The sequence below is a fragment of the Mycteria americana genome, chromosome 2 (genome assembly GCF_035582795.1).
Source record: "Mycteria americana isolate JAX WOST 10 ecotype Jacksonville Zoo and Gardens chromosome 2, USCA_MyAme_1.0, whole genome shotgun sequence".
Classification (NCBI taxonomy): domain Eukaryota; kingdom Metazoa; phylum Chordata; class Aves; order Ciconiiformes; family Ciconiidae; genus Mycteria; species Mycteria americana.
In genome coordinates this window covers 23,465,433-23,483,040 of record NC_134366.1, presented here as the reverse complement: position 1 = coordinate 23,483,040, position 17,608 = coordinate 23,465,433, and the positions used below count along the sequence as shown (strand labels likewise).

General features: G+C 38.5%; 1 protein-coding gene across 1 annotated transcript in view; it reads right to left on the bottom strand.

Annotated features, from left to right (window-relative positions):
• Positions 1-17,608, bottom strand: part of CUBN (cubilin) — a 149,848-nt gene that overhangs the window by 104,155 nt on the left and 28,085 nt on the right. The window contains exons 23-27 of the mRNA XM_075492710.1: positions 9,752-9,938; positions 7,282-7,442; positions 6,568-6,749; positions 5,761-5,917; positions 3,049-3,236 (exon numbers count right to left, since the gene is read on the bottom strand). Of these exons, the coding sequence (XP_075348825.1) occupies positions 3,049-3,236; positions 5,761-5,917; positions 6,568-6,749; positions 7,282-7,442; positions 9,752-9,938 (875 nt within the window). The remainder of the gene's footprint in view (positions 1-3,048; positions 3,237-5,760; positions 5,918-6,567; positions 6,750-7,281; positions 7,443-9,751; positions 9,939-17,608) is intronic.

Below are 17,608 nucleotides of genomic sequence, written 5' to 3'. Positions count from 1 at the left end.
TATGAATACCTGTGTGTAGAAACTTTTGGTTTTGTCATTATTCTACATATTTAATTTCTGACTCATATGTGGACTCAACCAGGGAGCAAATAGCAAATTAATATATTCTGTGTATATCAGACTGAATTAGTCACGAGGCAAAATGCTCTTCTTGTATAGTACATGTGGGTTTGGGTCAGAAGTGTAACTCATAATTAAACATGAAGCTGAAGAACAGGCCCTTTTCCAGTATGGAGACTGGAAATCACAGTGTCCAGCGGGCCAGGTCCAGCAGTACTCAGGAACGCAGCTTGCTCAGTCTAGCTGTCCCCACCCCACCAAGCACCATGATTTTCTCCTTTAGAATTCAGAAAGCTTTCAAAAAAATCAGAGCTCTAGTTTGAGACATTCACAATGTCATAAAAATACGTCCGCATGCATTAAATCTATTTCTGCTCAGGAAGGTCAGGTCTCTGCCATAACACCTCTGCAACATTTAATCTTGTCCTTCTCCATCACACATCACTTTCCCTTACTCCCTCTACCACCACAACTGTGATCATCACCTAATCCAACCTAACAGCTAACTCTTCTCCTTCCCATCCCCAGCCTCCCAGCAAGTAGCAGCAAATATTGTCACCAAGCTTGCCATCTGCTAGCTGCCACGGAGCACCAGGCTGCTACTGTCAGGGCTGCCACAGAGCTAAGAAGACAAGTAGGGTGTTGCTGCCTGTTGCAAGGGGCTGAGGTGGGAGAGTTGCTGCCACCAAACCCAAAAGGAGATGGGAAAGGGGGCACCTAAAAGCTCCTGGGGAAAGAGAGCACCTTATCAGCACCAGCAGCCATTCCGGTTTGTAAGTGCAGCTGCATGGAAACTGTCTGAGCAGCAGCTTCCCATTTCCTCCAAGAAAACGGTGAAGGGCTCTGGCACATGATCCACGCACCACCCACTTGGACTACAGTAAACAGGATTATACCTCTATTTTCCCAGTGTTATACTCAGCCAGGGCATCAGAGCTTTCCCCTTTTGGGCCTCTTTGCAATAAAAGAATCTCAAAACTAGCGTGTGGCAGAAAAGTAATTTCTCTTAGCTGAACAGCTACGAGTGGGGTTTTTTTTCATTAACCTTTTTTCCAATTTGCAGTGGCGTCAGACTCCACATGGATTTCAGACAGAAAAGTCCCAAATATCTGCAGTCTGCTTAGAAAGTGAACTGCACACTTGTTCCAGATGATTGCCCCTTTCCCCTACACCACAGAGCACTCACAGCCTTGCCAACAAGCTCCCCTTTCGCAAGACACGGGGTGGGAGCAAACACTATTCACTTCCCTGGCTGGTTCAACCTTGTTCTCTTTTTTACACTATGGCACATACTTGTGCAGCATGCAACAACCAAATGAGAACATCTTTTCCAAGTGGTATTTCTTAATGGCATTTGGAGAAAGATTTGCAAGTAATGTCACATGAATTGCAAATTAAAGCCTCCTTAACACACTTCCATGACTCTGTTTTTCCCTTGCATTTTCCTCTTTATACCTCTTTCAGTCTGTATTTTCTTTGATTGGAAGCACTGAAAAATTGTTAAAACAAAGAGTGCAAGTACTTTTCTGCTCCCTGTCTCCTTACTCCCTCTGATATGTTTTATTTCTGTTCTTATAAGTGCTTTGGATCTGGTCCTTGCCTCTGGCACTATTCCTCCAGCCTTGACTTACATCTAGAATAGCATCTTCTGGCAAGTCTCTTGCTCCTCACTGGCTGGCTACCGTGTGCAGGGCTCCTGCTTTTCATGGATGAAGGGCTTAGGCATCTTGAGACTAGCACTGGCCTCTCCACTTGGCTCCAATATTTCCTTTTCAGCCTCCTCACAAAAATGAACCAGGGTTTAATAGTTAGTTCTCAATACAGTGCTCCCTTGTTTATTTTCTTCACATGTCTATTCTTTCTTTCCATTCCTGGCCACAAAGAGAGGAAAGCTGGAAGAACACCACTTTTGCCAGTTTATTACCAATTTTGAGCTGTGAAAGCTAGCATAATAAGGAGGTAGAGGGAGCGAGGGAGGACATCTAGAGGGAACAGGCTAGGCCCTCACCAGACCTGTTGCTGGACTTTCTGCAAGACCCCAGTGTAACTAAATATCCCTAGAAATGTGGGCACTGCTCCTTAGCCCTCTCCTTGGCTGTAAGTAGCCTTCCTAACACTTCTCTAAATTTCAATTCCTCTTGTGCAAAACCGAAGTAGAGCACAGGGGCTACATGCTGGCATTCTGTGCAAGGGTGAGATCTGAAGGCTGGAGTAGTTCAGCAAAACAGCGAAATTGTAGGCAGGGGATTATAATCCTCAGTATAGCAGTGATCATGACTACACTCTACTTCCCACGGTACAAAGTACAAAACTGAGAGAAAATATCTTTTTAGTTGTCCTAGAAATAAAATTTTTGAGGAAATGAAAATAAAGGGTACTTGGCTTTAGACTGGATGATTTTATTTGGCCTAAAATTTCTCACTTTGTTTGTGGGTGAATTCAGTTTCTTTCAGTCCCTTTAAAGAAGCAGATTAATTATGAAAAGGAAAATATAAACAGGAGACACAGCAACCCTCCCTTTAAAAATGTAGAAATAACACATTTTAAAGTTTTTGAACATTCCCCACTCCTTCTCAAATAAAAACAAGAGGAAAATAATTGGGCTCATTGCCTTTTTGCAATCAATTTACTAATCTCAGGATTTCTTCTTCTTTACATGAAGCTGAAATCATGACATCTTACTTCACCCATAAAAGCCAGTGCATCTAATCTAAGGTGGTAGCTAGACTCTTTGTAGCAAGTCTAGGCACCTGCAAAGTGATTCATCCTCCCTATTGCAGACACCTGTCTTAAGGTAGGGTGAAGTGCTCTCTGGCAATGCTTCACTCTCTGCTGATCACAGAGGGAATAGGGACAAATCGTTTGGACTTAACACTTGAGTTTTAATGGCTAAATAAGATAAATTTCCCCTTGGTCTTCTGCATCCTTATTGTTTTTCTTTATTGGAGAAGACCTGATTTTTGTTGTTTCTAGAATCTGGGAACATACCTTCAAGAAGTCACGGTCACAGTCAGATCCATCTTCTAAATCAAAGGCTGTGAAGCTATAGTTGAGTGTGTTCCCCTTTGTAGTTTGGATAGTCCAGTTGCAGTGCTCATTTAATGAGTAATTATTTGGATAATTTAAACTTTCCAATATGCCATGGCTACGATTAACAGTCAGTACTTCACGGCAAACTGAAAAAAAAGTTATAATAAATCATATTTGTGCAGTGCTTATTAATCCAGTATCTCAAAGAACTACTAATTGAAGTTACTGATAGCATTACAAGGTGAGAAATGTTTTTATTCACAGGTTAGAGAAATAACACAGAAAGAGAATTGTGACCTATCGAAGAACATACTGCATATGTTGCAAACAAAATACAGACTTTCCAAACTTGAATCCTTCAGCTCTATTATGTCTTTCTTTTCTGACACTTGCAGACTCATCAGTATATGTAGTACATATATTTTTTTGGCAGTTTTCTTTAATTCCAAATACATGGTTATTCCTGAAACATGTTTTCTTCTTTTTTTTTTTTTTAACTAATAATAGAAATTTGCCTTGTAATTTGAAACAGTTTGGGGAGGGTGCTCAGCAAAGATTGAGTAATGGGTTAAAGTGGTTTATTTCAGCAAACTGGAAAAAAATTATAATCCCTGGCTAAAACAATAAATGGAGAGTCCACTACTTGTATTGGATTTTCTAGCTCCAGGAACTGGAAGTGATCATGAAATTCTTCAAAAGGGAGCCATAATTTTCCTCGTGAGTCATCCAATAACATCCTAGCATAAGAACTGGACACTCACCTGGAATAATGAGAGCTTTCCTTCAAGTGCAGAGAAAAAGAAAAAGAAACTAAACTAGATAAAGAGTGAAATTACAATTATGGCATTAGGTCAGTGAGTCTCATTTTCCTGTATCCAGCTTTCACTAAAGAAAGAAAATATCAACGTGGGCAGTCCCTCATCTGGAGACATACAATGTGTATTGGGAGCAGAGAAGAAGTGGGCAGGAGGCGGGGAGCAGGACAGGCTGTTTGCTTTGTACAGCAAATCTGCAGTGTTTGAGCAGCAGATATAGCTGAGATTCACTTGCAAACTCTTCTATTGTCTGTCACTAGGGATAATACACCTACCTCCTGCAAATTTTTTTGATTCTTTCCAAATGATTTACAGAGCAGCAAGGTCTGTGTTTTTAGGACTTCAAAATGCTCAGGATACAGCTGAAGGTCAGGGTCAGGTGGAGTGGAGCTTGTCTGCAAAGCTACACTGAAGCATACAACTGTTTGAAAGGACAGGATGAAGAGCACAAAATGGATTTTGAAGAATGCAAGATGGGTAAAAGCTGCTACCCCCTGCCATCAGGATTTTATTAGAAACATATCAGACACAAAGGTGCCTTTGAATGTTAACTTGATACCTTGTTTTCTTTTGCAATGTTTTCCAATTCATCATTACATTTCTTTCACGTACACATAAATGCATCTGGCATCTAAGCATCCTTATTTTATACCACTACTTCCTATATAATTTTAGCTTTTGGGCAAGCCATTGAAAGCTTTCCCTGATGCATCTTCAGGAATTAAATATGAATGTAAAGTGTAGATCACATTATCTGATGGCTCAGGTTCTACATCTGAGTGCTTTGAAAGTGTTCTTTCTGTTTAATTAATGAAAGGGGGGGGAACCCTTTTCTAATATATCGTCTTGATTTTGCAGTCTGAAAAGTACATGGTAGATGACTCTGTGATATCTTTAAGGAATGAGGGAGCCAAAGGTCCCTCACTTTTCTAATTATTGTATGTCCCATGTGTGGATGAATAGCTTTGGGGTTTTTGTAATCCATTTACTATTGTCCAAATCTAGGACAACTTAATGTCTATAAATATACAGCAATCTCTGTCAATTTGGCATGTCATATTTAGGGTACCAAAGATGCTTGCAAATCATTTTGTATGTGGTGAAATTCCATATCTTTCAATGTGCATTTAACCATATATGCTAGAGTGTATAAGGAGAAAAGTAAACACCGGGATGATATTCAAGGTTATGACTGGGAACAAAATAACTTTAATTTGTTACGTATCTTCTTGGATTTTTCTCCAAATGTTATTATTCTGATATTTCTGTGGTAGAACTATTTTACAAAAAAATGTTTGTAAGAAAAATGTGGCCCTTACTATAAGATATAAAAAATGAAACTTTTTGAAGTGCTCCAGGTGGGCTAAATGATCCTAAGCACGCACAATGATCCAGGATGGCTGAGAGTAACTCACTTATCCTTTGCCGTCCTGCCTCACAAGCAGCTAGAATAGCAGAGAAGCTGGTTCTATCTGCCTTCGCTGTTAGAAAGTCAGGAGACTGAGTGAGCAGAAGAGCAAGAATAGTCCAATCTACCCTGTTATGGACTTCCAGTGCTTGATATTCTGAGTAAATCTGGAGTGGTAAGTGCCACTGGTGCAGGTAATAGAAGCAGAGCCACCTCACCAGTTTTCTTCTAGGGAGGAGATAATCTCCATCACGGGTAGATAAGCAGATAATTTTTAGCTCTCTGTGTTCTGTGACTGTAGCAGACTAGAGAATCTGGGTCAATAATATGCTCTATACATTGTCCTCTGCTCATGAAAAGGTAAGATCAAAAGGTAAGGCTGCAAGAAGCAGTTTCAGGAACAAGCTGAGCTGTAGAAACATGTTTTTCTCATCTTCTTTTACTTACCCTGTTTGTATGTAGCTAAAAACCCTCCACCTTGCAGACTGCTATCTGTCCTTAGTTTTACGTACATGCTGTCTCCACTGGAATGGATGAGTTGTGGTATCTGATTCCCACAAAATTTACCTAGCTGTTTAGCATTACTGTTGTTGCCGTCATATACCTTAAAAAAAAATAAATTAATAAAGCTGATGGCATTACAAATCCAAGTAATTTCCCCGTGACAAATGTCTGCTTAGGGAATTGTTACTGGGTATACAAGAGGTTAAATTCTACTTCTGCTCAGAGGAAGCCTGACAGGCATTTCAGAAACAAGCAAATCAGTGAAAAAACAGGAAGCCAGTAACTGAATACTGGTGGATTTTAAGGGGCATACTCACCAAGAGGGGAAAACTGCACTCCATTTCAACTCTATTAAAAATATTCAAATAATTTATGGAACAATTCAAATATGAAATTTGGGATTAACAACAGGGTTATTGACAGTGTTGTGCCTTTTTCCTTGTAATTTACTAAGAGAGCATATTAACACCTTGTCCAAAACACAGCAAATTTAAAAGATATAGACAGATTCTTGTTTCAGCAGCCTTTCTATCTCGATGTAAATGCTTTTCTTACCAGTAGCTACAGAGACACTGCTGCCTTACCTCTCATGGCTCTGTGATATGAAGGTAGCATGTCAGCATGGAGCTTTCCTATTCTGGGTCTGTTCACTTACGAACATCTGAAGACCAAGGCCATGTGTTTTTCCTTGCCTGTGTACTCATCATACTCAGCTGCCTCCTATGGAGCAAAGTGTCACAGGGTACATACCGCAAGGTAATCAAAGTTGCACTTTGGGTGATACTCTAGATGGAACTGTTCAAACTGGATTTCAAGTGGGGTTCCTCGGTTTCCTCTGAGCAACCAGTAGCACTCTGAATTGTGGTAATATGGCAAAGGGTAGTTGGGAGACATGAAGATACCAGAAGCTGTCATCAAAGTCCCACCACAACCTGAAAATGGCAAAGAAACCAAACCAACATTTAACACCTAGAAGAGTAGAGAATTAGACACGATGTGTGAGATCCATACTACTGACCTCCTTCACATGCCCTGAACATCTTCAGTGATGCCCCAAAAATCTACATTTAGCCAACAGTGTTGTAAGCAGAAGAGAGCCCATAGCACCTAGAAATATTAACTATCTAATTTGAAGAGTGCTCCTGATAGATAGTCAATCTTCAGATAGAAACCTCTCCATTAAATTCTTGGTTACTGCTTTCCTAAACATATAAGAAAGTTGATGCTACATTATATCTAGGGAATAGTATATCCTTCCCTATGGAGAAAATGAAAGCCCAAGGATCAAGAAAGTTGTATCCTTGATCTTAACAACATGAATATATGTTGCTATATAATTAGCAGACAGATTTTAGAAGGTGGGAAGCAGAAAAGATGTGGGGGAAAAGGTGAGAAATTAAATACAAATGAAAGATCAAAAATGAGATGTGTAAAATGGTTTTATACTTGATGTGGTCATTTTACCTGCTGATGTACCATCCCACTCTGCTGAAAATCCCTTTCTTGTGCCAAATATGTCACTTACAAACTTTATCCACAGCTTGTTACCATGAGAGATTATAACAGGAGGCAGGTCTGTACCACAGTATGTTCCAAGAGGAGGAGAAGTTTCATAGCCTCCATCTCTAGAATGATAGAAAAGAAAAACCTTGGGTCAAAGAGGGAAACCATGAGAAATGTTAACAAACCAAAAATATTGGGATTCTTTCAGGCCTGGGAAAGACTAATCCTGGCTCTTCACCTTCCACAGCAATACAGCTACCAAATACTGGAGGAGTCCTGCTACTTGCAGTAAGAAGTCCTACCACAAGCACCTGCTTGCTGGATACGTCCACTCTCTCATCTCAGCAGCCTGTCCAGAGTCTGTCAATACAATGACAAACTCAAGAAGTGTCTCAAGTAGACTTGATGTTGCAGAGGCAGGACCTTCTCTGTATTCTACAAGGCAGCAATCATTGCTGTAACCAAAGGTAATCTTCTAATTTGAAGAAATAACAGTTTGCTCACTTCTCACTGTTTAGCCTGGCACAAAACCAGACGAGCTGACCTATTAAAAAAAACATGTTTATTTGCCATCACACAAATGGGAACCCATTTCTCAGAACTGATATGATGCATGTTTTAAAATATTTTCTTAGCCTTCAGAATTGTTTCTACAACCACTTATTTCCCATTTTTAAACTAAGTAATATTTCCAGTAATATTTTCTAATACTGTAATGAGGACGCACATCTAATATTCTGTTTTGCTACCTGCACATGTCTCATGGGAATAAAAAAGATGGTGACAACCTGCTTATCAATTGCTTTCTAACCTTATCTTTAAGCACTTTCATATTACAAATACCCTACAGGTCATTAGGACAATAATAAATACATTTATATCTATATATGGGTGTGATCTTGATATGATGCTTTTTAAGTGGACAGTAATACTTTCAATTACATTTTCACAGGTTTATACCTGCTTTTGAGAGAAGTTTCTACTTAGACCTTGCCACTGTTCCTTGTCATCCTTCCAGCTTAAACTGCTTGCCGCTGTCTCAGGTTACTGGCAGTTGAAGAACTGTGCCAGAACGTCCCCTCAATTGCATCTCGGCCTCTGCAGCTGTGGTCAGATGAACAATTTTCTTAGTTGACTGAATTCAATTTATCAGAGAACACCTCAGGACAAGAAACCAGAGTGGCACCTCACCTAAGACTTATCTAGCTACCCCATTTAACGGTATCAGGTTTGATAAGACATTCTGGAAACCCAGTTATGGCAGGCAGAAATGTGCTGAGTTGCACTTAGCAATGTTCTGGCCATATCTTAAAACCTTTTTAATGCTGCTGAGCTCTTCACAGGAACAACAGAGTTAGATTTATGCAATAAATGAATGCTTTCAGTTCTCGAGATGAAAAAGTGAAAAAAAAACCCCTGTTATAATTCAGGTCTACCCCAAATTAAGGTGTTAACTGTTAAAATAAAGTTAGATTAAATTTAATCTCAGATTGTTGTTTTAAAATGAAAAAATGAAACACTTTACTTAGAAAATATTGAAAAAGCCTTTCGGTTTTTCATAACTTTCTCCAGTTTGTAAGTACAGATGAAAGCAACCAGCTAATTCAGCAGGAATTCAGAATCTCAATATTGCAACTTCAGCAAGCAGCTTTTTGTTTGGTTCTAAAAAAGAAGACATTACTTACAAAGGAATAACCCATACAGAATATCTGGTATACTGTTCAGAATGAGTTTTATCATGGTGCTTATTGAGGTCATGGAAACTCATGGCATGCTCAGAGAGAAAAATCACACTGGTGTTCTGCAGACATGGTTCTTCTAGGCAGCTGGCTCATGAGAACAAAAATGGGTGCACTGGCACCGCAAAGTGCAAATCCCATACAGCAACACAGCAGAAAGGACGTGTACTTGGCGCAGCTGTATTGTAAGCATGCAGCTAACCTTCCTGCAAATACTACTTTCTTCTACTTGTCTCCGTCCTGTAAAATTGACTAGAAATCACCGTGCTAATATCCTAAGTTTAATGGTGATGCCAATATAGACAAATATCGGAGATTATGTTCATGTTCCTAGTGCTGCATCATAGAATATCTGCTGTTTAAAGACAATAAACATAAAACAGAATATGTCACAAAGCAGGCAGTAAAACTCTTTGTTTCTGCACTAAGGAAAACAACCAGAATGCAGTACATGGGAACACAGTCCACATACTCCACTTGCTCTGAGAACTGGAATTTACCAAGTGGGAAAGCTGACAACGGAGCAGGATGGGAGGAGGAAGAGGTAGCCTTTAAAGTTCTTTGGTAAGTCCTTTTCCCACATTGACAGCACAGGTGTATAGTTAAAACTATAGCTTCTGAACATGCCTAAGTGGATTTGGAAAACTTCCATGGTTATCAGTAATAAGGACAAGAGAAATAACTAGGCTTGCCTGATTTCTAGATAGTCCTCTGTACAGTGTTTATTCCCTTCCAAGGTGAAGTTGGTGAAGCGCAGCACAATCTGTCTGTTTATTCCCACTGTGATGGTGTATATGCACTCCGTCTGGACAGGGTAGTCATTGGGATAGTTTGGAGATGTTAGCACACCCGTTTCAATAGTGTAGTTGTGTGAGCACACTTTAAAAAAAAAAGAAATAAGTATGAATTAAATTTAATATGTATGCTAAATTAACAGAACATTTCTATTATTTCGAGAAGACAGAGGAGCAAACATCCTGTGCATTATAACTCTTCCTGGACACATCTTACTGCTGACTATCATCACTATAAAACCAGAATCCAGCTTTTTCATGGGATTTCTTATACTTGAGTTGATTTGTTCAGCTTTTACTAGAACACTGTGTCTGTAATAAATAGGCAACGTAAAAGTAGTTCCAGCTTCCTAAGTTGGCCTTGACCTAAAACCCACGTAAGCAGAGAAAAGAAACTGAAAGGGTTGTCTTGATCAACACAAAAGGTAGGATTCCTGAATTCCTGAAAAGCAGTGGTGGTAGAAACTGAATGCAGTCTCTAGCTACAAGGAAATGCTATATTGTTCTCAGGCATTCCCCATGATCAAACCTGGGAGATGGGGATTTTATATCTAAATTTGTTTTCCCATTTTCTGGGCCATAAGTGACAATCAGTTGGAAAATAGTATAATCCTTAGATTGTGAGGACAAAGCAGTTCTACTTAAGGTCTTATACTAAAGTCAGCTACATCAGTTCTTCTGTGAGCACTGTAGAAGCATCTTGGTTGTTATGAGCTGGAAAGAAGAAAATAGTGTGGACTAATGCTGAGCCAGAACCTGAGCAATAATTAAAAATAAGCTCTTTCAAAAGCACAGACATAAGGACTATGAATAAAAGTATCTGCTATACAATGGTACTTGAGACTTATTTTGGAGAGGACAATTGCTGTGTATTAGTTGATCACAGTCTGAGTAAGGTTTGTGATCTGGCTGCAAAAAGGGCAAGAAGAAATGTGATCCGTGTCAGGTGTTTTCAGCTGAAACAGGGAATCTTGATGCCAGTGCACAAGGTAATGGTGTCATGTCGCCTGGATGTGGATAACCATGGTCACTGATGTTCTGGAAATAAATGAGAACAAGTAAGACAGAGGTTGTGGAGATAGCAGGAAATTATAGTAGATTAGTAGGCAAGAGACACTAGAAAAGCTTAACTTGTTTAGCTTAGCAAGTGCAGGAAAAAAGACAGAAATAAACATCAAGAAGCATGAAGAAAGAAAAATAGAACGCACTCTCAATGATGGTACAAGCTCTGAAGTTAAAAACTGTCCATGAATACAGATACACAGAAATTAGGAGAAAGTTTCTATCAGGAAGGGAGTTTCTAGAGCAATCATCCAACCAACATAACAGATGCAGAGAGGCAAAAGAAGTCCACTGTTTTTTAAGATACCTATTGATGAATTTAATTAAGAAGGGCATCGCATTATGTAGCTCTTGGCAAAAAAAAAAAAAAAAGAAAAAAGGGGGGTGTAAAATTGTGGGCTTGATTTGATGACCCTGGAGGCTCATTCTGGTTCTCCATTCCTCTGTTTCAGGTCCTACAGGTTGCAAATACAAGAAATGAAAGTAGATTTCTTAAAATACTTTATTTCAAATAGGCAGGGTTAGACTAATTATAAAGTACAACTGAAAGAGCAAGCAAAATATTATTATTAACTTTATACTCAGTTAAGCTGGTTGCCACAGATCTCTGAAACCTGTTTTCTAACATAGCACAGCTGCAGTGTAGTAATACTTGTGCTTAACACTTCAATATGCATAATAATTTAGGGGGAAGGGATGAAATTACAGTTCAGGCCCTCCATGTCTAAGGTTGGTCATTTCCATGTCTGTTCTCTAGCCATTCTAACTACTAAAACGCTTTTGCTTTTAATGGTGGTTTTTTTAACGGTGTTTTTTTGCATTCTTGGTCACCTGGAAGGCCTCTGTTGAAAATATTTTCTGTGGCATAAATACCCTCAAAGCTAGCTACCAGACTCATGCTCCTCATTCATCGCAAGGAGAACAAAGAAACATGACACAGAAACAGGCCAATAATTTTCTGCCATTGGGTTGTACTTTGGTATTGACAAATCAAAAAGGTTTCATGCACTAGTTTACCTAAAATCATGATCTATTAAAGTCTTTATCTAGAATTTTAGGCATTTGTTTGTTCCATCACAGATATGCTCTGATGTATGCATATAACAATCAGGTTAGTCCTGGTCACCTTAAAAACCTTGTGCTGCTTTATGAATCCTTCTAATGCCCTTGCTGTGCTGCAAGGTCCTATGGTGTTTCATGATATGTAGGGTTTATCATCAATCCCAGATCCTTAAGTCATATGATTTCTTGAGAACCCTGCCTGCAGGGTTAGAAATCTAACTTAGGAATATGACCCAAGTTTTTCCTAATGGCTCATTACACAAAAAGCAATACAAATTTAAAGTTAAAATGTGTACATATTTATTAGCTTACTTATTTTAAGTAATTATTTCCTCCTGATTTTGGAAGGATGGGTGCCTGACTCATGCACATGTAATGGTTAGAGGAATTGCAATACTGCCATTCCTTATTCACTCAGAGGCTGAGACCATGAATACTAGCTTTCAGCCTGGAAAATATTAAAATTGAGGTACTAGGTAAGGGCCCTTAGGGTAAAATTAGCAACATGGAAGCCAAAATATTTTTATCAGCCCTTTTAAGAACAATTTCCACAGAATTGTCCAGGTTCCTTCCTTCACCAAAGTTTGCTTTCTTGGGAGTAATCCATACAGAAACTCATATCCCAAGTGTGTTATTTTAAACTGGATGCTGTATACTGCTCTACACTTTACATAACAATCTTCTTTATGAGCTAAGGGGGATAAATACAGAAGGTGGAACAGTGACTGCCTTAGAAATGTCAGACTTCTGGCTACAGTGAAATAAATCCAAGCGTAGACTGAGCATACGCTGCTATGACGATTAGCAAAAGTATAAATGAACCCATGATTTTTGACAGCCAGCTCTTCTGGTAACTGGATCCATTCATTGTGTTCTACTTTCAGCAGGAGAGCTGGCACTCCCCTCACTGACAGCATTTAGGGGTGTGCTTGAGCAGTGATAGTTCCTTCAGTGAAAACTGTTAGCAAAGTTAGCAGGAAAAAAGTATTTTGAATCCTTTGCCAAAGTTCAGAATGCAGTTTAACGCCATAATGTGATTATTATATGCCTGAAAAAAATATGAATTTAGTTTAGTTTGAAGACACTTATCGCAGTTCATGAAAAACAGAAGGAGGAGGCAATTGTCAAGGACAATCGCAGATCTTGCTTTGCCAGTGTGTGAGGTTTTGAAAGCTATTCAATCTGCTTTCTGATATTGGTACTGAATGTGTTTGCTCTTCTGAAAAAAATGCCATAAATGGCAGTAACCCACTGTAATAGCCAACAGCAGAGAAAAATGCCAGCTTTTGTACCACGCACGCATGCAATCATGCATACTGTAGAAAATTATATCCATTTTTTTTCCCATAAAAAGATATTCATCAGTTGCCACAATTCTAATTAATCAAAAATAAAACTACAGCGTCATATGTAAAATGGCAGTTTTCTTTCGATCTCACTCTGCCAAAGGAGAACTGTGATCCCTAACAATTAGACTTTTATGTAACACAATGCATGTTTAGGGAAAAAAGGAAGAAACTCTCATATGAAGTATATGCCTTTCCACAGGAATGAAAAACCACATCTCCACTTCAAGGCCTTTTGTTACTGCTGCTGGCAGATGCTAATAGGCTTAATTTTTACCAAGAAAGCACACAAAGGTCCTTTGTACCATTTCAGACCCAAACTCCTTAGAAACTCTGGGTACAGCTGTTCAAAAAGAATCTCCGACTCTCTTCTGCTGATTTACACATAAACACACAAACTATAGAGTCGTATACACATATACAGGCATATATAGGCAGACTAATACCCTGATCAAACATAACCAAGTTACAGTGGCCTAACCAGTTGGCAGTTGCCAGCTGATTGAGCCTTTTTCCTGAGACTCAAGATGAGCTGAGCAGATGCTCAAGATGCATGCAGGACTTCAGCTTTTTTTCTGTCTTAGCTCAGCCTCGTTCAACCATACCCTGTATCTCTGCACACACATATTTGTCAGTCATTAATTTCCATTCCTGTCTTTGCTCATTCAGCTGAAGAGAAAAGCCAGGCAACATCCTCTTAATAATTACTGCGTTCAGTCAGCAAGATGGGAACTGAGATCTCAACTTGTACTCAGCTATCAATAAAGATGACACACAAATCTATACATCACCTTCAGGCACACTTTTAATTCCATGGGTTCACAAATGTTTTTCTTTCTTTCTCTGTGCTTCTCAAACCCTGACTTCTCCAGTGAGTCATTGTCAGCTAACACATACCACATAATGAAGCTATTTAAAACCAAGTTACCCCTCTTGACAAATAATATCACTCACAATGCAGGATGTTAAGGAGGAAAAATCTTATCTTTCACCAAAGCTAGAGAAAGACCAGGAATAAAAACTCTATCAGGAAGGCAATCTGCTAAAAACCTTGTTAAGGCTGACTTTTTGCAGCAGAAAGGATGAAATGAAACCTCTTTAATGAAACAAACAAATAATTAAAAAAAAAAAAAAAATTAAACCCCTCCCCAAAACCCCAATTCAAAGTAAAACAGATAAATTTCCACTTGTAAAGCAGTCGAGGACAATAAAATACATACACTGACTCTAGCGCTATTCCTATTGAAAAATTGTGGCCTGGATCTTTCAAGACCCTGAGCAACACCTCCAGGAAAGACTGAGGCCTTTCAAAGATTTTTCAATAATTTTACATGGGTTCTTTGTGGTGTGGTCAGCCAAGATGGGCAAGAGAAAACCCTAAATCTATCATAACACTTAGATGGCTGTAGTGACATTCGTCTATCTGGTATTTGAGACCTGGGCTCTAGGAAATAAATCCAAATATTACCTTGCTTTCCATGTGACTTTGCCCTTTAAAAGACAGAAAGATGGCCAAGAACTAAGGATCCGAGGTACAGATAGTTTAAATGGGCAATATACATTTTAAACAACTGAGTATCATGTGGGCATATTTGACTGAAGGATTTCCATTTGTATTGCTGCTGTATGAGCTATTCACAGCTACCAGCTGGCAGACTGCTAAAACAATTGTTTGCACTTTATGGACCGTGGCCATGGCTGTATCTCGTGGCATTCAAATCTTTTGACCAGGAAATATAGCTCTGCCATTATTTTCAGGCTACTTTTCAACTAATTAATATATCACAGATAAATCATGCTAACAAAAACATTGTTAGCCAAGATGCATGGAGAAGGAAATTAGTTTTGTTTTACCTAAAACCATTTTTTTTGCTCCTACTTATCCTTTTTTTTTTACTCTTTTTTTTTTTTTTTGTGATAATCTTGTCCATCTTTTCAATAGCTCATTCTCTGTAAAATAACTCCAGGCAAAAGCCTATTGAAGCATCTAATATGAACCAGAACATCTTTGACCAGTTCTGATATTGGTTACACTCTAGCTGGCTAAGAAAACAGACCTCAAAAATATGAAGGATTCTTACTGCACAAGAAACATTATTAGAACCGTATTTTCCTTAGGGAAAAAAAAAAAAAAGAAAATAGGCAGCAGATGTAAAGAAAAAAAAATCCATAGCTTTGGTAAATCTCTCAGATATGATTATGCTTAGCAATTTGCTACCTTAGTGTAACTGGATATACATAAGATGCATATCAGGCCTAAACATCTCACTGTGGGAAAACTAAACTTGATATGATTTCAGGGAAGTGGGGAGTTGCTTCTCACAGCAAAGTCCACATACACACGTGTGTTTGCCTTCTCTCAGGCCATAGCAGCTTCAAAACACTTTATTCTTAATCAAAAATGAATGTTAGCAATCCAGTATTTTTGACAACTTTATAGTACTACCATTCTTGTGCTGGGACCAAAAAAAGAAAACTCTGTAAAGAAAGCAGATTGTAGTTTCAACTTCTCTATAGGGTTATGACTCTCCATTTCAGTAGTTATCTGCTACTTCGCCATAGCTATGCAAACTATAGTGGTTGAAGTGAAAAAGCATTTATTCTAGAGATCATAGCTCTAGGCCTGAGTGAGAATAAATTGAGTTAGCCTAGTTTAGCTAGCTGAAGAGTAGTAAAGATATCTGTGTTAATTATGGGGAAAGAAAATCATACCTGTTGTTTAGAGTTTGGATTAAGATACTATATAGTTTTTATTTCATATAAACATTTTATACAGTTTCTAGTTGTTAATAGTATTAAAGAGAAGACAGCTTTGCATTTTTAAGGCATAGTTCAAAACCATTCCAGGGACAGTGTTGTTAAAGTTTGAACTTCACATGATGCATATAGCAGTGCTTTGGATGAAAGATGAGAAAATCCAGTCACCATGGTGGTGTTAAAAGAGGGGAATATGGAAGAGAGGAGGCAGAGTAGTGAAGATGGACAGAAAATCTTGTGGTTCATCAGCAATGAGTTAACTAACAAAACCAGAGAAACAGATAGGGTTGCACAAAGACAGAAATATAGATTAATGTTGAGTAAAGAATATTTTGATCTTGGTGAACTATGAGAAGAACTGCTATAAGAATAGTTAGAAAGGAATCAAATCTACCCATAAAATATTAATCTGAGGTAAAGTAAAAAAAAAAAAAAACACATTAACAAGCAACAATCACATTTACAGAAGTTAGAGTTGGCAGCTGCAGAAACAGGCCCACAAAAGACTTCCTTCATGAAGCTGATAATATCACAATTTCTCACTAGTAAGAACTCAGTTTTCAAACTACAGTCTTTCTTGGAAAGATTTTTAAAAGTAGAACCTTGGTTTTTGGTCTATTATTTTCTAACAAATAGAAATGTCCTCCTTGGAATAGTTCTTATTAAATCTTAATTGGTTTTGCTGGCTTTTTGTTTTCCATGCCAGATAACTCAAGTATGAACAAAGGCAGCTGAGAAAATGGATTATTTGGAATTATAAATTATCTGGTAGTGAATAAAAACACAGTGGCAAAATCTGTACTGGTCTCGCCTACACACATGCTTGAGAGATGAAATAGTAGCCAAATTTTCCAAGCTGTCATCAAGAAAGCAGTTACTTTTCACAAGGTAGAAATTGTAAATTTTGCTAGTTTTAAACAGTTTTGAGAAACTCAGAAAGTAGGAAATATAACAGTATTAAAGAAACTAAGAGCAAACAATGAGCAGCCATTGGTAGTTTATGGCTGCATAGATGAGTACTATGAGTCTCTGGTATTCATCTAATAAATCCCTTGTAGCCTGCACTCACACACACAAACCAGCTAGAAACTGGTTAATGATGGGTACACAAATAACCCAGTTACAAAGGTATTCTCATTTTTACTTTTTTTTCATTGTCCCACTCTACCTCTTCTGTGGTTTAATTCTGCTAGGCAGAACCTGCCCCTCTACCCACATAAAACCTCTTCTACTACAGATCTGTGTTTAGCAGTGAGGGGAGCAATAGCAGACCCATGTCTATTGGGTCTATGAAACTGGTAGTTACAGTCTTTCACCAAGAGGCTGCTTTTTCAAGTGCAGCTCAGTCACTGCTAAAACACTCTCAGTGCTGGAGAGATGTGCAAACACTGGGTTAGGGATGGTGGGTTCAGCATAGTTCGAAAACACAGATATGCCCCCACCCTGGAAAACTTTCAAATCAATTAGAATTTGGAGTAATTTCTCAGTTTTTCTCTGCTTTAGAGAACTAAGGGAATGAATGGTCATT